General features: G+C 41.5%; 1 protein-coding gene across 1 annotated transcript in view; it reads left to right on the top strand.

The window, feature by feature from the left end:
• Window positions 1-14,583, top strand: part of LOC107186543 — a 50,119-nt gene extending 35,536 nt beyond the window's left edge. Inside the window, exons 3-9 of the mRNA XM_015574436.1 lie at window positions 4,480-4,682; window positions 6,448-6,728; window positions 8,664-9,110; window positions 10,272-10,484; window positions 11,453-11,640; window positions 12,772-12,896; window positions 13,589-14,583. Of these exons, the coding sequence (XP_015429922.1) occupies window positions 4,480-4,682; window positions 6,448-6,728; window positions 8,664-9,110; window positions 10,272-10,484; window positions 11,453-11,640; window positions 12,772-12,896; window positions 13,589-14,583 (2,452 nt within the window). The remainder of the gene's footprint in view (window positions 1-4,479; window positions 4,683-6,447; window positions 6,729-8,663; window positions 9,111-10,271; window positions 10,485-11,452; window positions 11,641-12,771; window positions 12,897-13,588) is intronic.
• The last annotated feature ends 8,675 nt before the right edge of the window (window positions 14,584-23,258 follow it).

Genomic DNA, 23,258 nt, shown 5'->3' with positions numbered 1-23,258 from the left:
CACAGGCACAGTTCCCCCCCCCCCTCCCCCACTCCAGTATAACGGCCCGATACTGTATCAGGAGACATTAAACACCCTTAACTCACGTTTCGCGGAAGATATATCCCCGTTTCCGGTCGCGCCATTAATCCCCGTGCCCAATACGGGCTTTCGACGGCGGGCACAACGGTCTTGCCGGTCGCCTATCGGGGAACAGGGCAGCACGGGCTCGCGTGTACGACCAGAAACGATCTACAAGCGTGTGGTTATCTACGCATAGATCTTTCGCGCAGTTTCATTCCTCCGGTGTCTCGTTACGTGTCACGATACGCGGTAGAGTAACGTTGTACGCCTCGAATGCAGACGGTTCGCCGTGCGGGGAATTGAAATTGTTGCAACGCACAGGCGTTTATAGGGCACCGTAATTTTAAAAGCTCCGCGCCCCACGGCGGACAGGTTCATAACGTGGGCCAACCCGCGATTTCCCTCGACTTCATTCCGTCCGTGTTCTTCGTTCAAACGTTTTTGGGAACCTCTCTGTTATGGAATAACGCGAGTTAATATTTATTTAGTTTTTCGAGGTGACTCGGACTTGACCCTCGAATGGTAAGGTGGGGTCGGTTCCGACCGACCTATTTTTTGCTATTTTCAAACGTGTGAAAAATGTTATTATCTTGAACTTGTATTTTTATTTGATTTATACACTAAAGCATAATAATTGAGTCGTGTAACGTGTAATGATGTATGTATTGAACGTGTGGTGAATAACAAAAAATATTTTAAAGCGAGGATAATAAATAAAGTAATAAGAAATAGAGTGGGGACAGTACAAGAGGAACTAAAATCTTCTTAGGAAAATGAAGATTTAAATAAAATTTAATGATATTTATATATTACAATGAACATAATAAGTTATTATAATAACTTACATGTTTATAAATTAATGCTTGAATTTCTAAAACTGCATAAACATCCGCAGTCTAGTTATTAGATCCCCAAGTTTCGATCACCGTAAATCACAGCGAAGCCACGGAGAAGTAAGATGTTTACAAGAGAACGTTAGCACGGCGAGCATCGTTAGCCTAAATCCATCCACCTACACAGCTCTAATCCCCGTAATGCCTCCTAACCGATTATTATGCCACCCGATCCGCACAAACGATCCCTGTTTGGTGTATCAACATGTACCTGGGCTGCGATTGGTGGATCGACGCCCTTGCATCGGCGGCAGTTGCACTTTATTTATGCACTCCGTTAAGTCGAAGCCTCGAGGGATTCTGCCGCGACCTAATTTATGCGCCCCGGCGTGTACGGATAACCGATGCATCATTCTCATTGTCCCCCCTACCCGTCGAATTAGGCGAATCCGGCGGACCTGTCGAAGTGTCCCGTTGCCGCGACAACGGAGGAATTCTGACGGGATCCAGATACAAAAAGTATTCGTACACCCTTTAAAACAGAACAACTCTTTCAAAATTGGACCAAGTGACTTGAGTTTCTTTGCGAAGTTAAAAGGATTAGTGTACTAAATGATGTGTTAACAGAATGTTGAAAACGTTGCAATTGGTCGGAATCGCGGAGAAAATAGTAAAGGTCGCTTCTTGCGTCTTTTTGATCTGAGATTGTAAGAAAAATTTAACGAATACATTGCTTAGATTTATGTTAGTCATATAGAGTAAGCGACATTGTTTCCCATCCTTGGATAGGAACCGGACGATTCATGCGTCGCTGGTGCGTGTCGCCGATGACGTAACTTTTATTCGCTGGTTCCTTCGAATAAATTCTTATTCGCTGATTCCTTTGAATAAATTCTTATTTGAATAAATTCGGTTTATTCGCAACTTTTATTCGAAGATTATTCGAATAAAATTTTATTCGAAAAATATATTGGAATTTGAATTCGAATAAAATTTTATTCGAAAAATTATTGGAATTTGAACACGAATAAAATTTCATTCGAATAACGCCCAATTCTGGATCATGGCAATATAGTTAGAGTTCACTGTACTCTTCGATGGGGCATACAACCCACGTTTCGAAACACTGGTTTATACGCAAGGATTTGCTTGCGCAAACATGAATCCACAAGTCAGTTTGCGCAAACTATTCGAACGTGTGAACGAGCCTTAAAGAGTAGCTACCAGTGCCAACAGACGAATGATACACGTGCAGAAAGAACCGAGTGACACGTAACGAAAAGGCAGAAAAACCCGCCAGTCTAACGGCGTTTTTATTTTGATCGTGCTTTTCGTGGCTGTTCTCCGATCGTCCGAACGAAAAGAATTCCTCCTACGACGCGAACCAAGAGACGAGACAAGAAGAAACGACGCTAGGGGGTTGGTGAAGGCGAGACAAAAAAGTTAATCGATGGAATTCCACGATTTTTCGTCGATATTCTCGAATCGTTCGCGTGCGTCAGAGCGTTCCGCGAGAAAGTTAAAAGGGAACTTTCGTACAAAAGGACGAGACCGTAGGCAGCAGGAAGAATTCCGGCAACGTTCCGCCGTCTCCCACGGAAGAGTTATGGCCCGGGGGACACGAAGAAACACGGCATGCATTCGCGAGTAAACTCCCCCTTTCCGTATAATAGAGCTGCATTGTAACGGCGCTTGGATAATTTTCGGTGAAATTTTTCGAAACACTGAAATTGTCACCGATTCCAGGTCAAAAAAGTGCGTGAGATTGGAGTGGGACGGGGGGGTATAATGGAACAGGAAAGAAAATTGCTTCCCGTTTCTGCGCTTAATAAAACTATCGAAACAAAAATGGCAGATATAATGGATCTCGAAAAAAAAATGGTCTGCCATTGAACGACCGAACAACAGCGATGTCGATGAAAAATTGTCTACCGGGGAGTTAATTAAAGGCGTGAAACAAGATCCGAAATATTGCGTGGCTTCTTTTGTCGGGTGTCCGATGAACGGGGTCGATAGGAAGGATGCTTTTGTTTTTAGTTGGAGTTAATCGGAGGTTTGATATTAAAGCTGTAATTGAAATGGGAGATTCGACGGAGGAGAATGTAGTTTAATTATTCGAACGTTTCTGTTAATTGGTCGTTTTGTGAGAAAGCGGATGAAGTCGATTACGATTTTTCGATGGGGCTCTTAACGTTCCCCTTCGGGGTATGAAGTACCCTTGGTTGCTCTTTCAATTTTATTTCCTTTATTTCCATTAATATCAAATTAAAGAACAGCAAAATATCTCGATCGATATGCTCTTTCTCGGGTGTTATTTTTAATGAAAATAAACACATGGTTTGCGCTATAAAATTGAATATGTCAACGTATCTCGTTATAGAGGAATGGCCAATTTTTGAGAAACAAAAAAGAAAATCAGCCTTAAATATAAACTCAGCACCATTTACGAGCGGTTCACAGAATTTACATTAACGACGTACTAAAATCGTATTTAGAATGCAGATATTTATGCATTTATAGCGTCCCATGACTTCCAGAACGTAGTAAAATAAAGATTATTATTAATTCTTTCAATGTTTCTGTCGAGTAGCTCTTCATGAAAAGATGGTATTCTTTTGTTTACCGATAAGTATACTCGTCATAGCTTACGAATAATTAACACGTTCCCTGCCGCGTGGGGCGTATACGCCCCACGCTGAACTTTCCGTTCAAGCCATTTGGTATTATCATTGTAAAATGAAGAATTTTTTAAAAATTCATTATGGAGTCAATTATGGACATCTTAATACTATTGCTGATGCCCTCATTTAATCGTGGGGCGTATACGCCCCACGCGGCGTGATGGGCAATTTTTCTTTACTGTGACTTGTTTTAACCGCATTTCTCTTATTCCGATCAGTCATTTATTCGCGTGTCGTTGATACAATACCCAGTCGGCAAGAAACTGCACTGTAAAAGTTGTAACATTCTGCGATAGTTGTGTGGATAAACCACACTTATGTTTGCCATGTTTTAACAAAGTTCATCGTAACATCCCTTTGTAATTGCATACAAACTTGAATTTAACTAAAATGTTATATTTTAAATTGATATAGGCATGATAAAAAAAATTATATGTGAGGATGCCACTCGCTTGGCATAATAATGTTCAGCCAGTTATTTGTTAAACTAATTCCTAGAAAAATAAATTTATTGGTTTGTTGTGTTATGCATGTTAAACTATACAACCTTTCCTTGATAATTATGATTTTTGCACTATTTTAATTATTGTAAGGCATACGCCAGAAACAAAATAATACAAATGTAAAGCGTGGGGCGTATACGCCCCATGCGGCTTGAACGGGAAGTCTTCAAAAAACGGTCTGGCAGGGAACGTGTTAAGCACGCAAATGCACGCTTTCAAGATCAAATAAAGCACTTAAAGGTTAACATATTGACACCCACAGTACAGAAATACATTTCTTTGCAACCTTGTTTTTCCTATATTAGTGTAAAAAATTGTAAATTTCCATAAACATCTGCAGTCTAATCATGATAATTGCATTTACATACCTCACATACGTTTGTTTCGATTTACTTCCAGCTCCGAAATAGGATATGCCGGTTCGCCGCCAAGAGAGGTGCTCACGCGGGGCAGGAGCATAGACTCTGTGGACAGGCCTTTTCATCCGAGCGAGTGGGTCGACGTGAACCTCGAAGTGCCGAGCACGCCGAGGCCGAGCTCGGCCCTCACGAATCTGACCGTCGACACGAGCCTCTATCCCGCCACCACGCCGACGTCGAGCTGTAAGCCCGCAATTTATCGTTAGCTCGTACCACCAACCAGTATCCTTAACGAGAACACGCTCGTCCCGACGTGCCGGCTGATAACGCCACCCTGGTACCGGGGGGGGTGGGATGTTTCTCCGTGTTTTGCAAATAAGCGGCCGACTGGATCCATGAAACAAAAAAAAATAAAAAAAAAAATCGGAATGTGTTTCGTCAAAAGCGGGGTGAAACTTTCGGGACGGGCATTCGGGAGGGATCTTCAGTTGGCACGTTTCCGCGGAGAAGAAACAGGGGCCGTGGTTTCGTTAGTTTATTATCTTCGCGGGCAACGTAAATCTGGGTAAGTGCTGAGTGAAATGCCGTGGGCCGTTGCCAAAAATTTTCGATTTGAAGAATGGATATTGCCCTTTTTTTAAAGGATTAATTGGAATTTAGGTGGTTGACACAAGTGGTATGATGTTAGAGAGACTAGATATAAGCGGTCTGAGATCGCGTAGATAGTACCGGACTCGAAAGACTTGTAGAAGATACCAGATCCAAGAGACGGGATACGGACGGTTCCAAACTCGGGAGACCCGAAGTAGATGATAACAGATCCGAGAGATCCGATATAGACGGTACTAGAATCAAATGATCCGATACAGATGGTCCCCGATTAGGTACTCAATATAGGGAGACATCATGACTCTTGAAACCCCCAAGGCCGTTAAGTCCTCTGGGTCTAGGAGACTCCCTTGAGACTCAAAAGTCTTGGGAGCTTGACCCTCATCTTTCTCTTGGACAACGGAGATCCCAGACACCCCTGAGACCCTTGGAACCCCAGAGATCCCCACTCTCCAGGCTTTAGAAACACCAGACACCTACTCCCACATCCCAGAGACCCCAAAGACCCCCTGGAGAATGGTCTCCAGACCGCTGGAATCACAGAGACCTCCGAGATCCTTCGATTCCTTGAGACCCCTGAGACCTCTGGGACATTCTAAACACTCAGAATTCCTTGGATTCCCAGGTTCGCGTCTAGAAATATCTGACTCGGGTTAGTCCAGTCTACCACTCGTCTTTTACTATCTTAAACTCAATACCCAAGCTGCAGCAAGACTAAATTCAGTGGCGATGAATTCATTTGTGGTTCATCGCGCCTCCCAGGGGATGAGATCGTGCGAACCCTGCCACACCTCTACTAAAGACCGGCTAACAAGGCCTCCCCATCTACCTCATTGGTGCTTCCTCCTTGGGGATGGGGGATGGTAGCTTAAAAATGGGTAAACAGAGGAGGGGTTGTTCCTGAGATATTCGGGACGTAGGCAGGTCATTGGGGGTTGCAATAGACGATCTAGCTCTCTCTCGATGATGATGATACGACGATCATACCCCCATTTGTACAGGCTCGGCCTGTGGGTGAAGAAAGAGTGAGCTGATACTAACCTAACCAGAGATGAAAGATGTGCGATTCTCTGACGTTCGACTCCATAGCACATAAACTTAGGTAGTTATAGGCCGTCCTAATGATTCTCCAACCCCTGACAAGTACACCTGACCATTCATGTGGCTCGGGCGTTAAAAGTTGAGACGTGTGGAAAGAGTCAGAATTAAAATACCCCAGGTAACATCACTCTCAGACCCTTGGGTCCATATAAAGGCTAGGAATTTCAACGCTCTGCTCATGGTCTCGGAAGGGGTACCGAAACCCCCTTCCCCATGTGACCCTGTGTTCACTAATCCAGTCTACAGCGATCTAAACTAAGTTTCTAGAAGGTAAAAAAATCTCTGCCCCATCGAACAGGCTCGAATCTGAAGGACGCCACGCCGGTACCGCCGCCCCGTCGAAAAAAGAGGAACAAGGGCAGGCCCCTGCCACCGAAACCGGACGAGATCGCCGAGTCGTCGCCGGGTAATTCGAAGCGCGCTGAGACAGGCGACGAGCCGTTGTACTCGTCGGTTAGGTCGCCGAAAAGCAGCGGGGACGAGCAGGACGCGGATGAGGAGGCCAAGCCGGACGATGTTACGCCGCAAGTGGACCCGGGACGCGAGGGAAGAAGGACGAAGGAGATTTATGAACACAAGGCGAGTGTACATCTCCCGGATCTCCATTGTAAATTTCGAACTCGATATTCAACGGGAATATTTACCACTAGACGTAAAACGCGCCGCGATTGAGGGAACAGAAGGGAGCCGGGTGAAACGTCCGTGCTGCGAATCTGTGAAACAAATATCATCCGACATTAAAACATATTTACGAATCCCGCGAGTCTCTCTCTACTGGGTGGAATACGGTGTTTGTTATGCGGCTGGTTACGCGAAACGACGGTGCTCGTGAAAAATAGCGTTCTTTGTTTTTTTCTTGTCGACGTCGAGCTCGACGGAAGAGGAATTCTTTTTGTTACCAAATGGCGCCGTTAAATATTGTTCTTACGTATTCCGTTCGGCTTATTGCCGCGTACGTTACTGTCCCAGTGACAAATGGTTTGTGATGGTTTAATTAATGTTATTATGTGTTCGGGATATTCATTTTATTGTGCGGGGGATCGAATTTTGTTAGAGCCACTATACGAGAGATATTGTCGTTTGTGTATCCAGGTTCTTGTGTTAAATCATTTTTAATTAATAATTGTCCGTTAGAAATATGCAGAGAAAAATAAACTTGCATTATGTAATTTTAGAAAATACAGTTAACACAGTGAGATCCTAAATTTGTGGAGGTGGCTCTAGTAATTTGATCACCCACTGTATATCCTATCGCTGGTTTGGTTTGATAGTAATACAACTAGAAAAACAAATTTTTTGCCTTTGTTGCATAAATAAAATTCTCAAATGTAGTGCTTTCCTATTTAATCTAATTGAGTGTAGTTGCAATACGAATTATAACATATAATGAGATCAATATTCAAATATTAGTCAATTAGAATTTTTTAAATGCTTCCCTTGCAAAGTTTAAATTTTTCAAGTTATGCCCCTATCAAAGCAAATCAGTGATATAATAGGCAGTAACGTTACGATTTTAAATACATTTTATAAACATTAAGTAGACGTATATGCTTCATTATACCATTTTTATTCTGGTTCGTGTCGTCCTTTTTCATCATCACTTTAACCCGCACTCGGATTTCCAAATTTAGAAGGTTCTATAGATCCATTATTTCTGGAAATTGTAAGTGCAAACGAATTTGCTTTGGAACATTTAAAAACTTAATGAAATAATAAAGGATTACATAAATTTTCGTGTAATTATATCAACATATATTAAAGCGTGCTTACTTTGAATATCTTTGGACACACACCGTGGCCCCTATAATCCGAAGAAGGGTTAAATTAAAATATACACAATTCTCATAACAAATTGTCATGTCACCATATTCCACTTTGAGTTCGTATTACTTATCGAAAACTATTTTCACAAATCCTTCTGGATCCTCCTCCTCTGAAACCTCAAATACAGTAAATCATCGATAAGTGTTCGAAGACTCCTCGACACCGAGTGTTCAGACGTCATCCCCACTATTGGATGTTTGATTGGTTCCATGGGGATCCTCCAGTGGCGGGGATGACGTTCGAACACTCATCCATGACTTACTGTACACCTCAATTTACAACAGCTCACAAAATGTTCCTTTTCTATTCTTAACTGACACTCGATTGAAATTTCCAGACATAAGTGTACACTGACATACAAGTTCGACTTCCGCTAAGGGAAAAAATGGCGTAGGGAAAAGGCCTCCTACCACTTGGTATCGGGAATTACTAAAATTTAACCAAATTAACATTTAGTTCAGCATTTATTTCAGTACTTAAAATAAATTTACCAAGTGGTAGGAGGCCCTTCTACGCCACATTTTCCCCTAGCGGAAGCTAAGTTTGCTCCTAAGGATACATCCTATGGTTCCTAATGTAAAAACAATCTCTTAATAATTAAAACATCAATATCCTTCAACCGTCAGTAAAACCGTTTCGACCTACCTCGCTACCAGATTCTAATGAATTCCACGGAATTTCCGGGAACAGGTTAACGGCACCGGAAGGATAATATCGAGCGACGTGGTGTCTGGCAAGAGAGCGTCCCACATCGAGGACCGGAAGTCCGGCAGGACGGTGGAGAGCGACCATCATCATCGCAGGGCTCCAGAGGCCGAGGAATACGACAGATTCGCTAGGAGCAGAACGACCAAGGACTCGTCGACTCCTAATCGCGAGGAGAAATGGGCATCGAAGGAGGCTGGGAAACGGATCGTGGATACCTCGAGGGACACGGAGAAGTCGACCAGTGGCGCGAGGACTAAGAACTACAGCACCGTCAGTCTGCCGAATTACGACGAGCTGGACGTGACCAGGCATTTGGCGAAGGGGGCGAAGGGGGGACAGGCTGACGGGGACAGAACAAAGTCCAGGAGACCCGTCAGGAGCAGCACTGGATCCCTTCCGGCTGAATCTTTCCTCGCGCCCTTCTCCGAGGTAGGGCGACTTCTCTGATCTCGCTTCGATGATTCGAAGGGTTCGACTGGATTTTGGTATATTGTTCCTTTTAGTATCATGAGGATTTAAAAGTTTACTGTTTAGATATCAGTTTAACTCTCGAAGACCAAATTGGGTTATGGTAATTCATAGTGGCAGACTGGGTCTGAAAATATTGGATGTCAGGAGACAATTGGGGCCCACTGACAACTGTAATTTGTTTATTTCTTTAGAAAATAGTAAGAAAGCGTTAATTTTTGTTGTATACAGTCAGAATATGGAACTTCTGTTTTATTTTTAAGTTACTAAAAGGTCATTACCGGTTTTGACACATTGTCTGATTAAGAGGGCCCACTTGCCATGGGACTAACTGATATCCTGGTCAGTTCGTCCGAAAGATACCTGGCATTTCTGAATGGGAAAGGGTGGGAAGTTAGGGCTGTAGTGATTTATCAAAACATTTGTGATTAAATTACTTATACAGGGTGGCCTATTTAAAGAAACCCACTCGAATATCTCTGAAACTATTGTCGATATTGAAAAATGTTTCTGGAAAAAATTAAATGGTACCTATCAGGGGGCACACTTTCTAATGTGAGTAACATTTTTCTATGTGAGGTCATTTTTCTCTGTAGAGGTCATACGAAGGTTAACTGCATGTTTTCAAATGGAATCGTATATTTTTTAAAGCACTATTTGAAGCTACTCGGTATTCCCCATACAAAGTACTAAGTTAGTTATGGCGAATTAGTGCATTAAATAATATAAGATTCCATTTAAAAAAACAAAGTTGACCTTCATATGACCTCTACGAGTGCACATAGAAAACAGTTACACCAGAAAGTGTACACCCTGACACCATTTAACTTCTGTCTGAAATATTTTCTAATATCGTCAAGTTTCGGAAAATTCGAGTAGGTCGATTTAAATGGGACACCCTGTATATTTGAGATACAGGCGAAAGAACGGTCTAGGTTACGCTACCCGTGTGTGGTCAAAACGATAGGAAAATATAGTGTGGTTTTTGAGAGTTAACGATTTGAAAGTTTAGTATGTAAAAAAGACTTCAATTTGCGAATTATATTTGCAAATCCACGAAAACCTTGAAAATGCAGCAGTTTCGTGACGTAAGATAAAGCACGAATTTATTCTGACCCGCAGAAAACGAGCGTTCGGCTGGAGGATTACATACCGAGGCGTGGAAGTCCAGACAACCTGCCAGAGTATCAGGTCTTAGAGAAGCTGGATTGTGGGCCGAACGATGTGGTCGACGCCGATTTCGTCAAGTACGATCCGAGTAAATCGGAGGACTGGGATCTGGAAGACGGCGTCGATAATTGCGAATTGAATCACGAAGCGCGACTCTCTTTCGAGGTAAACTATCGAGTGGTTTTTAAAAGTAAGATGGTATAAAAGTAAGTGGTTTTTAAAAGGTAGCAATCTAGCAGTAAGATGATCAATAGATTCCAGATTTTATGCATTTATGACATACCTTATTATTATTGAAAATTCTATGGACTAAGAAGTTTAAGAAAGTTTAATTAAATGTTCAGCCTCCTCTGCTGGTCAATAAAGAATTACTTTGGGCTTGAATAAAATTCGTAATATGTATATATATTTATGCAAGTTATTGGTGTTAAATAAATTTACAAATTTCTATAGTAAACAATATAATTAAAAATGGAACATTGGCTTCGTGTCCAATTGTCCCAAACAGTGTACGAGAGTTAATGCAATCTTATTTGAAACTTGATACAACCCTTACTTCGGTAAACAAATTTCTTTTCCACTTTGGTCTCTATAAATTAATTCAAAACGTTCTGTGAATTAGCAGAAACTTCCGCAGTGTATTAATTATTGCTCAAGGACTAATATGATGTATACATTTGTGACATGTATCACACGTATTGTTCTTCTGTAATCTTTTTGTCAAGCCACAAGCACATTATTATTTATTCATTTCTCTAGGTTAAATCAAGATTTTATTTTCTACATTTGAAGTTTCTACCGTGCTATAACTCACAGTTGTAGAATTGTTCGAGACTCGAGTTCAACTATCAGAAATTTCACAAACATCTGAAATATTGGTTTCAATTAAAATATTTATTAACCTGACTGCAATTTTAAAAAATGCAACCCACTCGCCTCTACACACCGTTTCACTCTCGAAACCTAATTAACAAACCATTTTTGCACCGTCACGGGTTTCTCTACCCGCGCAGCTACACCGTACTAGCATTTCGCGAAACTTTTCCAATGGTCTGCGTGCAAGAATTTTTTCATTAAAATGGATCACACTGGCTAATAGGCAGAAGATTCAAGAAAGTTTTCTGTTTCATCAGGACTCCCCGAGCAGGAGCAACGGGAAGGAATCGAGCAAGGATGAGGATGTTGTCGATTTTGTACGGAGATCTCCGATCGATCTGCAGGACGCAGGATCGCCAGTCTGTTTGCAGAAGCCCGAGGCTTTCGGAAAAACGCCATCTCCGTCGTTCGGAGGGACGGAATATTCTGAAGTGAATCCAAATAGGTCGGTAGAGATTATCCCGTGGTCGATGTACGGGCGATTAACTTGGATTTAATTGGGCCGTGCGGATGCCAAGTGGTGTAAGCCCATATTCCAATGTTTACGGTGACTATCTCTACCTTGCTCTGTCTCTCTGAAGGTCACTTTTTCTTATCAGAATGGTTTGCAGAACAGACATTGTTTACGAAATTTCGTTTCTGAGGATTGAAACAATATTATGATAGACCTTCGACCCTATTTATTGTCTTTGGATTCACACCACTTAACTCCGACTACCTCGTTAGAATTTGTTGGAAAGATCAATTTCCTCAGCATTTCCTAAAATTTATCCATCCTCGATTAATTAACAAATAAATGAAATCTGATCGATACAAGTAATGCAGGAGATAATGTAGACTAAGCGAATTGTAAATTATCTACGAGAGAAAGAAGTTTGAAAAATAAGAACGGAAAAATAGTAATTGCGGAAAATTTTTTTGTTATTAGAATCTTCTTGTCTGTCATTTGATAATAATAAATAATCGACAAATTTTTGGAAAGGAATATTCAGTAACTCACAGAAGATACTATATTAATGGAATCCCAATGGTCATTCAAATACACATCTTGATTTTTTTAATTTAATCGAAATTCTTGGAAATTCCTTGAAGTTCGTCGAAATTCCTCAGAATTCATTTAAATTGCTTGAAATTCCTTAAACTTCTTTAAAATTCCTTGAAAATCAATGAAAATCCTTTAAATTCCTTGAAATTCTTCAGACTTCCTTGAAATTGCTTGAAATTCCTCGAAATTCCTCAGAATTGATTTAAATTGCTTGAAATTCCTTAAACTTCTTTAAAATTCCTTGAAAATCAATGAAAATCCTTTAAATTCCTTGAAATTCTTCAGACTTCCTTGAAATTGCTTGAAATTCCTCGAAATTCCTCAGAACTTGTTGGAATTGCTTGAAATTCCTTAAAAACCCTTTAAATTCCTCGAAATTCCTTAGAATTCATTAAAATTGCTTGAATTCCATAAACATCCATAAAACTCCTTGAAATTCCTTGAAATGCTTTAAAAATCCTTAAAATTCTTAATCGTAAAATTTTCCACTAATGGTGACAACTGTTTCTTTACAATGTATCCTTTTCTTAGGTCTCACTTGAGGTACTTCGATCCACCCACGCTAGAGGACAGCTGCAGAGATTCGACTGCCTGCGACATTTCCGCCTCCAAAGAACCGTTTTTCCTGGACGAGGCGAAACATCGTTCCGCTTTAGGTAAACATTTCCAAAAGTCAGGAGATCACAGTGTCTTTGTCACCATTAACATTTCCTTTCCACCTTCAATTCTCGACGGCATTTTCGCCTCGGATAACCTACTTCCAATAACCACTTCCTGTGTTATTGTAATTCTATATTCTATTAACCAAATCTATACGTGTAAATACTGTTTTTATTCCACTATTCCAAAATCTCATGAACAAAAGATCTTTCGACCCATTAAACACAGTAACAAACTTACACAAAAACTGCACACGATGAACGGAACCACCTGTATAACCTTATAAATATTCGTTCAATCGAAACTCGCACGCGAACATTCTGTCCTCCAATGGAAAATTCAGGCCATTCTCCGTACAATACGACATTCGCCATAAACCTGTAACATAATCCATCAAAGTGCACAAGAACATAACTTCCAAACGTTCCACCGACTACCAATACACTCCAACCTTCATAAATCCCGATTCTGCGTCACACGCGCCCCTAGAGCCCGTAAACTCGCCTGAAGAGAGAAATTAGTCGGTCCAGTCGCGGCAATATGACCGCCCCGACGTGTCCTTGGCCTCCGTTTAAGCGGTCATCCCGTTCGCTTCAGGGCTAGGGTATAAAATAATCCTATCCTAACGCAACGGTAGCCAACTATCTGCGCGCGTGACTAGTTAAACCATGGACGTTCCATTTCCCAGATACGATCGTGGGGGACGGAAGGCAGACGGGGACCGATCGATCGGACCAAACCAGAACGATCTTCGGTAGGCGACTGTCGAACGAGAGCGAGCCGGACAATGACGCGTACGAATCCAAGGAGTTGGCAACCGGTCGCCCGGCAAGCCTGATCAGAACGATATCCGAGGAATCATTGCCGCGTGAGATGCTCGAGCAGCAGGTGATGGAAGAGTTCTTCGACGAGAAACTGGCCAAAGACACTCACAACAAGCTAAGAAAATGCCTGGACGACCATATGACCAAGACACCTCCACCTAGTCCTGAGCCCAGGATCAAGCCTGAGATCCTGGACAACGATCACTCGACACTGCTGAAGGTCCTCAAAGATGACGCTGCGGATGAGAGCAACGTGAGCTCGATGACGCCCAGTTTGACCGAGTTGGAAGCTGCGTTGTCGGACATGCTGGAGCAAGAGGAACCACATGAAGGTGTCAAAGACAGAGAAGGCAAGATGAACAATGGGGGCTCTGTGAAGCTACCACTACCTGTAGGGTCTGGATCGAGGATGGACATGGCTGGAGCTAACTTGGGCCAACAGATCACGGGGACCTCAGACGATCATAGCCAGAAAGAGGGTTCCGTGTCGCTCGGGCAGATCCTGGAGACCAGGAAGCCGATTACCAACAGGAAGGTCTCGTTCTGCGCCTGGGAAGAGACGCTCATGAAGGCGGAGGATGATCGTGAATTCATCGAACGTCCGACGGATTTAGATAAGGACACCGTTTCTCATCCGAACGACGTGGCGTGGGGCGTTGGGGGCGCGGCTTGCGCTACCGATCTGCCACCTGAGAAACCGAGCCGGCTGAACAGAAATCTCGAGGACTTGATGGAGAATCCAGGTGACGTGCCCACACCGCCTCGCAGGAGGCACAGGACCATAGGGAAGAGGGAACTTGAGGTGGCTCAGAATGGCTCGGCGATGATTGAACAGTTCACGAACGACAGGCTTATCTGATGATCTCTTCAATTATTCTGTTCTGATTTCTTGTTGACTACTTAAGAGACTATTGGTGTTCGAAAGGTCTAGAGACTTTTAACGGTGACAATGATTCTGTGCTGATATAGTACCGTATGATGATAGGTGTAGCGATTGTGTCGGAAGTGTTTTGAGACGCTTGAGTCGTCACATGTTTAATGAGTATGCTTGATCCGTCCAGGGATCATACAAAGATGAACGAGTATTTTCCAGCGACCAGTAAGATCGATAGCACAGAGGTTGTTGCAACACGTTTCGATCGTTTTCTCCTTGACGTTAAGTACGTTCCGCGGGACTCGGAAACTTATCGAAGTGATCGCGGGAATTTCTCCGCGCCCAAAGCTTTCTTGCGCCCGAAACTTCCCTAACGAACTCGCCGCTTCTGAAGAAAGGAGGTTCTTCGAAAATCGTGAAACTTCGTCGGTGGAACCCATCGACAGATGTTCACGCGTTGTTCTTGCATCGAGGACGCGTTGTTGTTTGGCTTTGATACGAAACATCGACCGAAGCTGTTGCAAACGGGGCCTGTCGGTGGAAATTACCCTCAGAAATTAACGTTTCGTTCGTGGAAAACATTCCTAATCACGTGCAACGTGTATTACAATTTTTCTTGAGTTCAGTTTTGGAACTTTCTTGCAAGTGAATACGAAGCTACCTCTTAACCGGGGAAGACGAGTTAATTTGTTTTTTTGCTTGACGATGTCTTTCAATAAGCATTCATTTTTTTTCTTCACTGATATTGGTATAAGTTATTAGGTTTTACCACACGAAATTTCCTATATTCTAATAGTTGATAGTCAACAGTGACTAGAGAAATAAATATGATTTAAATTGTTTTTCACATAAATCGGAAGTTATAATATTATTGTGCTTATTCCCTGTCTCGTTTGATTATTGAATTCTTGTTGCGATTTCTCAACTGTCCTATGTAAGTAAACAATGTGGTATCAAAGGAATAATTTCAAATTTTTTTTCGATTTGAATTTAAATTATTTATGGCAAAGTTGGCTGAATTAAATATTAAAATTAAGTTCTGCGTTAGTCACGACATTCACCGGATGATTCCCCAACAGAAAGTCACTTTTTGTGTTTTTGGGAACTTCTTTCAAGAATCAAAACGTTCCCCAATCGAGAATTCGTAGTTGTACAGTTGGTCGAGTTCGTTGAATCTAAAAACGCCAATTTTTCATGAGATTGGAATGGATCAAAATTATTGTTGATCATTATGGTATATATTTCAATCGTATAAAAATCACTTTTTCCAAAATAAACATTTCATTTGTACAACCTAATGCATTCTACTTGCGATTACTGTACGGTAAAATGCATAGGACTGTTCTTATTCTTTTTTATTTGAGGTTATGTCCAGCAGCTAGATATACGCCCGCTCATAAGTATCAGGACACTTACCGAATGTGCAGTAAATGTTACCAGGCAATTACAAAATTACTGAAAGTCTGAAAAAAATATTGTTTACAAGATACTAAAGCTTAACGAACAACGCTTATGTTACTATAAACTAATAGAAATAGTTAGAAATATATAACTTTTGCGAAAAATCATATTTTCTTCATTCAGACCAGGTGTTCTACTACTTATCAGAAAAAAAAATTGCCAAGTGAACAGTGAGCAAGAAACGGTTCAATAAAATAACAATATAAAGTAAACTAATTCATACTGTGTTTTCTCAGTAAAATCCAAAAGCTTCATAGATACGTCGTCATCGACAGTACATCCACGATTCCTTTCATCCTATAGACGTTGCTTAACCTAACCTCTTCTTATTTGTATCCTTACAAGGATAAATAAGGATAAATCCGAAATCTTGCAAAACTGAATAAAGCCGTTTCATAGGACGATTTAAAAATAAGAATTCATTTTCTCCACTTCTGGTTACGTCAGCTTCAACGTACGAATATTTGTCACCGGTTAACAGGTTAATAATTCGCACCCGATAGATCGCATTATTTACGGGAATTTCCATCGACGGTGTCCTCTCGAACCTCCTTAGGTGAAGGCGTTCGAACTTGCCTCCTAATTTCGGATGTGGGAAGTTTGATTTAGCATCGTCTCGAAAAGAGCCACCACCCTTCCCGTGTTCCACAAAATAATTTCATCGCCGCCAGAAAGTTTTCCCCGCGGCGGCGATGGAACGGCCGTTTCGCCAGCGTTATCGCGATCGGATACTCGCCGCGAATACATACGAGCCACGGGAGGACGAGCCGACGTCGTCCACGTCGTCGATTCTTCGGGGGGGAGGGGGGGGGGGTCAGCCTTTGGAATTCAGGAAGCAGCTTGTTCGAAGGAAAAACCGGGACGTGATTGGACGAAGTTTCTCGCCGCATCGGAACGGCGAAGGGTGGCTTTGGTCGTGCCCTTAGAGCAAGATTAATCTCGTTGTCGCTCGGGAAGAAGCTAAGTGCTCGTGACACCAGCGTGCGTGCAGTCGTCTGCGACCTAGGGAGGAGGAGGGGGGGTGAAGAAAAAGGAACAGCTAATTATTCGATCGCTACGGAAACGATCGTGGGCAAAGTATTGTATTTAAGACGATGTTGAATAAACAATGTTGCGTTCGATGATCCCGTTTTTGTGTTCGATTTTATTACTTCCTCCACTCTATGCCTTAGAGTTAACCGTTTCACTACGAATGGCGTATATATACGCCCTCATTCTCATCGAACAATGAAGATTGTCTTCCGTTTAAGAGCACGGGACATCGTGGTTCCAATGGTAAAATTGCGTAACTACAATTTTTGCAAATTTAAATTAAATGCCTGATTCTATTCATTTCTGACATTATTTATTTAACGTAATCTGTTACTATATGGGTTGAGTTACTTAAGATTTTCACCTGAAATATCTCCTTCGTTTTTAATAAGAAAATGTGTTACAGAAACAGAGTTGAGAAAATGTAATCTAATTCCAAAATCCAAATTACAATTACTTTGTATGTTTACGTGTAATTATTTTGCAATTACGTTGCAATTACATAGTAATTGTAATTTACATTTTGTAATTAACTTACATTTTGCCCGACTCAGGAGTACAGGAAGTACGAACATCGTCTTTGTGCGTTAAGATATGCTTTTTGAAGAATAATTCCTCCGAAGGTCGTTTGAAGGTTAACATATCATACAGGGTTGAATTTGTGTTTTCATTAGCTATAACTTGACGCCAATCAATGTATGTTATTTCAGTTAAAAAAAATCGATGATGACCATAAAATATCAGAAAACTTGACCTTGAGAAAAAAAAACTTCTGTATCACAATACTTTTCCCACTGAAGCAAACATTTATTCCATTAAAAATTTTCTCGTATCATTACAAACAACGAAGATAGTTCAGGTGAATTTCTTAGGTAACTCACCCTGTATATTCAAAGACGCCAAAAACAACTATAAATGGCACAGTTAGTCAATAAAATGCATGCATACCGATTCTACATTAATTATTTATCTTCTCTCCTGAAGATTTAATTTTTCCCATAAACTTTATCGAAATACACCATCCACACTGTCGACGTCGTTCGTATGCTGAGCCGTTAATCGAACGACTTCAATCAACATTAGCCGAAAACCATAAGTGATTCCCATAACCGAGAAAAGCTTTCCAGGAAGAATCACTTATCCCATCAAAGCCGCCATAAAAAGACAGCCTATCCCAGGGGTTCCCTGTCGACATTCCCCCGTATACCGATCATTATAATCGGCAACATGGCCGCCGAAAAAAGCGGTCGTTCAAGGCGGTCCGACAGGTTTCGGCTTACCTATTACTTTTTTAATTATCCCACTTCCACCCCCTCTGTGTCGTTACCACAGCGAACGGACCGATCTTAATCGCCTTAAGGGCCGGCGAACGGCCAGGGGAAAACGATCCGAGGCTTCCCGCGGCCTGCTATCCCGCGAACGGAACTTCCTCGGTCTAATTATTTCGTGTTTCATTAACCAGACTATACCTATCTCTCTCTGTCTCTCTTCTTTGCTACGCGGCCGATCGAACCCGGAAAACTTTCGAGATTACAGGCGGCCACCCGCCGTCGCTGGGGATGACTTGCAGGAGGACTTCTGCGAGTCTGGGCTGTTGGCCCACTTTCAAACTAGACCCTCCAAGAGCTTGGATGTTTGTATAGGTAAATTACGGACATGGGGACCAGATGGAGGTAATACCAGCCGATTCTTTGGAAAGAATCGGAAAATTTGGTAGTGTACATCCGGGTGTGTACTGGAATAGGTAATTCGGAAGCGTATTTGAATACTGGAGACAGGGTTTTGCAGACAGGGTTGAGAGAAGTTGAGTATTGAGGGTTTTGGAAGATATGGTTGAAGGTTTGTTGAGAGTACAGGTGGTGCAGAAGTGGTATAGTTGTTCGGGTACAGGTTGCTTGAGGATTCAGGTATGAACGATTCGGTTCGAGCGTTCAAATGGTTGATAGTTTTAAGGGCACACCTGATGGGATCTTCTGCGGTTGCTTAGGGCGTTTTAGGGCTGATAACCTGCACACTGTCTTTGTCCATTACACATGACATTAAACTTATAAGTGGGTTACTAATATCAGAAACATGTTTTACCATAAGTTAAATATAGTAACTATCATGAGATAAAGTCCTGTATAGTGGACAAGGACAGTGAGCAGCTTGAGGGATTTATGTGGTTATAGTAAATGTTGAATAGTCTTGTGATTAATTAGAAAATATTGAGTGTACCAGTTTTGAAATCCACTGTTTTATATTCAAGAACCGGTAAGGTAGTTGGAATTTTCCCTCATTTTTCCTTTTTCAAAATGGCGGACGATACTGGAGATCCAAGATCCATATTATTGAATGTATTGCATATTTCAAATAAATTTTGTATTAATACAAGTGTACCAGTTTGAAATTCATTGTTCTGTTTTTTTAAGAAATGGTAAGGTAGTTTGAATTTGAAATATAACACATTTTTTATAATCTTTTAATCGAGCAACTTCCATCTAGGTTTCATTTTTCCGTTTGCATTCTATAAAAGTATAGGTACACTTGTACGAACATACATTGTTTACTTATTTGTATATCTAATATATCTGTCCTTTGTCTACGATAATTGTGAAAGTACAATTATGATTGCTACGACATGATATATTTTCTGGAATAAAATACCCCGTATTTGTTTTGATTAATTTTTGTTCAATTATTTTTTGTTTCGGGGGGCGAATTCGGTTACACGACCGACGCTGTATGAATAAAATAAAAGCGAAACACGGAACGAACGCTTTTTATTCATTACCATTCCCACGTTCGGGATGTTTCATACTGTAAAAAACGAATACAAAAAGGAGTCTAGTAATACAAACACCGCCAACAGTACTCTTTCCGAAATAAAACTGTCGATATCGATTATCATCATTCTTTTTACATTAAAACAAACGAAACCAGACGTATTGATCACGGAAAAAAAAACTATTAAAAGCTCGACACGAACAAATTTTCCTTTCATACTTTCAATCGTTTTAATTGCAAAATTACCTCGTACGTAGTTACACCAACACTTATAAGACTCTTCCCATATCTGTAAACCCACAACTTTTGAGCCACTTTTACAAATAATAATATTATTTTGTAACAATGTTTATAAACAACACATACGATACAAATAACAAACTACGATGGTAATTTGCTATGCACCCACGTTCTATACAAGAAAACTTGATAAAAGACTCTCATTTTTGGCAGAAATACAGACGTCTTATGATTTTGCCACATATCCAGAATTTTTTTTTAAATCATTTATCTTGGTGACAGATAATGCTTATACAAGTGTTTTAAGTAAACTCCAGAAGTTTTCAATGGGATTCATGTCGGGAGAGTTGTCTGGCAAAGTAAAAAGTAATAAGACCTTACATACAACAATATATAAATTATTACTATGTACAGACTCCTCTTGATTATCGTCTGGGTTGTTCTACACGATTATTGTCCGGGTGTTATCCTCACCACTGGGGAGGGCTGGAACCTGCCAAACTGATACTTTGTTGCCCCTCAGCTTTTATTGTCGAGGCTCGGACTTCGGGCAAAAAACGAATTTATGAGGATCTGAAGCATTTCTCCCTATACGATTATTGTCCCGGCGTGGACCCGAGTTCTGGACAATAATCGAGACGAATCTGTATATCTGTAATATACATGTACGTACTTCAGTAGTTCATAAAAATTATTATTAAATTACGTTCTGGTCTTCTAATTCTACGATATACCACAAAAGATGATGGGTGATTCTAATTTTTTGACCAGAGACTGTACTAAAGGTGTCCTAAAAGTTTCATTAAAATCAACGTCCCGAGCTTGAGGCCCTCCTCCTAGTCAGTATCGAAATTTTTACCATTTCACTCGTCGGATAAGAAACAGAAATTTCATGGTGGGGTGGGAGAACGGTGATCTCCGTATAATCTGACGTTCCCGATGTCCTCTGAAATTAGCGCGAAGGGATTGTAAGTTAGGTCTGTTCGTGACACTCCTATTAGTATCGTCGGAAGGGGAGGCCCTTTTCTTCGCTTTTCCGTTCCGTCCCGGTCGAGTATAAAGTCCAATCCTGGACGTGTGGTCGGCCTTTGGAATTTTCCCCTCCGCCCCTAAATCTTATTATCGCTGCCTCCGTAGGATTCCTGGAACGTTGTTAAGGCACCCCTCGATAAGTGGACGAATACAAAAAATTCCGAATACTACAGAGATCTTAACTTTTTATCTAGTCCAACGTAGAATCTTCTTTCTTTTCTGTATTGAAGTTGTTCTGCGTCGAAAAGCTCTGGAAGGATCCGTAGCATAAACCTGAACTATTTACAGTTTATTACAATTCATCGAAGATCTTTTTTTCTCGTGTAATTTTACGACTCGAATTTAGTTATTTGTGGATATAATATATCATGTTGTAAATTCCTAAAGAAGCGTTTTTTATCGAATTTTCGCTTGTAAAACCTGTTACCATAATCGTACATATGAAATTCTGAGCACTCTGTGCAAGATGATTCATCGATTCTGGTGAAATATTTTTAATAATTTCACCAAGAGAGTTACCTAATCCGCAAAGGTATCAAAAAATCGCACCGTTATTGCTGCTTTCTATTAAGTATAATTTCGGAATCCTCTCTGTTTCGAGGTCCTGAACGAACAAACGAACTTCATCCGTTATCTCGGCCTCCAGAGGTTTCAAAGCATCGTAACAAAATATTCGAGATAAAGAGACGAAACAAGTGCAGTATCGGTGCCCCGAGAATTTTTGCGAACCGTTATAAATAAAATAGTAATCTGAACGTAGAAAAACATTCGTTAGCGTGATTCCGTAAAAATTTCTACCCGCGAGATTTGAATTTATTCCAACCATGAGCTAAAACAACGGTTGAATAAATAACGCGTTATTCCGAACGATACAGCCGATGTGATTTTTTTGCTGTTTCAACGATTTCAAATTCACCGGTCCCGGACACGTGGGTTACTTAATCTCGTAGACACAGGAGTCACGTAAAAGGGTTGTAAGCCGCAACGTCGCGGCATAATTAGACGCGCAGGTCCCTCCCTTCCCCCACCACCGAAAAGATTCCCGGTTGGAAATGGGACGAAATTAGCGTAAACGTTCTCGCGAGGCTTACGGCTCGTACACAAGGAAGTCGATTGCCGTGATAAGGGCGAGACAATGCGCCACTTTGTCCGCGGGACTTAGTTTAATCTTCGACGACGCGGGGCTGTCTTCGGGCTCGTTCCTCGGTGGATCGAGCAGTTTTCTTTCCGCTCCGACACTCTCGATGCGTCTCGAAGCGTTGGATCCATCCGTTAATTACTTTGTTTCTGTGATTTGTAGAAAAAAAAGGATAAATTCCTACTTCTTATTATCAGATATACAGGGTGTTCGTGATATTATTAGCCAGCATTTTTCTTGCAATTAGTAAATATTTAACTGTTTTTTGCAAGCACCGTAATGGCGCGTGTAATTTCTTTTTATGTTTACACTTTTTTCTTGAAAATGAACGTGACCTTCAATTTTTAAACTGGAATGTTATACAGGGTGTACCAAAATAGTTTCTACTCCTGGAAATGATGGGTTCCTGGGATAATTCGAAACAACTTTTTCCTTAGCGAAAATGTTATCCGAGGCTTTGTTAACGAGATATTATCTTTTAGATGAGATAACTAAATTACAGGGTGCCCCCCTCACATAATGTTAAAACTTCGATGTTAAGAGCCACCCTAACCTGTACCCACGGCGACGTTTCGAACTTCTGGCACCGTATCCCGGCTCGAATTCCACGATTATTCCACCGTGCAGCAGTTTCTTGGCCCAAAATTCGCCACCGAACAAATCCCCCCTCCCGAGTGTAACAGAATTCCGAGAGTGAGGACCGGAAACGGGACGGTCCGCCTCACCGTTTTAAGTGTCTTAATCTCGCGAGCGGCTCGTCTAAGCCCCGTGCTCCCTCCCCCTATTTCGCGTGGCCCGGCCAGCGCCTTAATTCCAGCCGCGTAAACTTCCAGTCCGGCTGACAAATCGCCCGGCACGGATTATCCGTCGACGAAAAACTAATTAAGCCCAGAATACCGGCGGCCGAAACGACGTTTTCGTGGAAATATTCACGCTCGATGTAGGCGTTCAACTTTCTCGTCGCGAGTCCATGACTAGTGGAAGGAGATTG

Source organism: Dufourea novaeangliae, unplaced genomic scaffold (assembly GCF_001272555.1).
Source record: "Dufourea novaeangliae isolate 0120121106 unplaced genomic scaffold, ASM127255v1 scaffold65, whole genome shotgun sequence".
Classification (NCBI taxonomy): Eukaryota; Metazoa; Arthropoda; class Insecta; order Hymenoptera; family Halictidae; genus Dufourea; species Dufourea novaeangliae.
The sequence above is the reverse complement of the archived record's forward strand: the minus strand, read 5'-3'. Positions and strand labels throughout refer to the sequence as shown.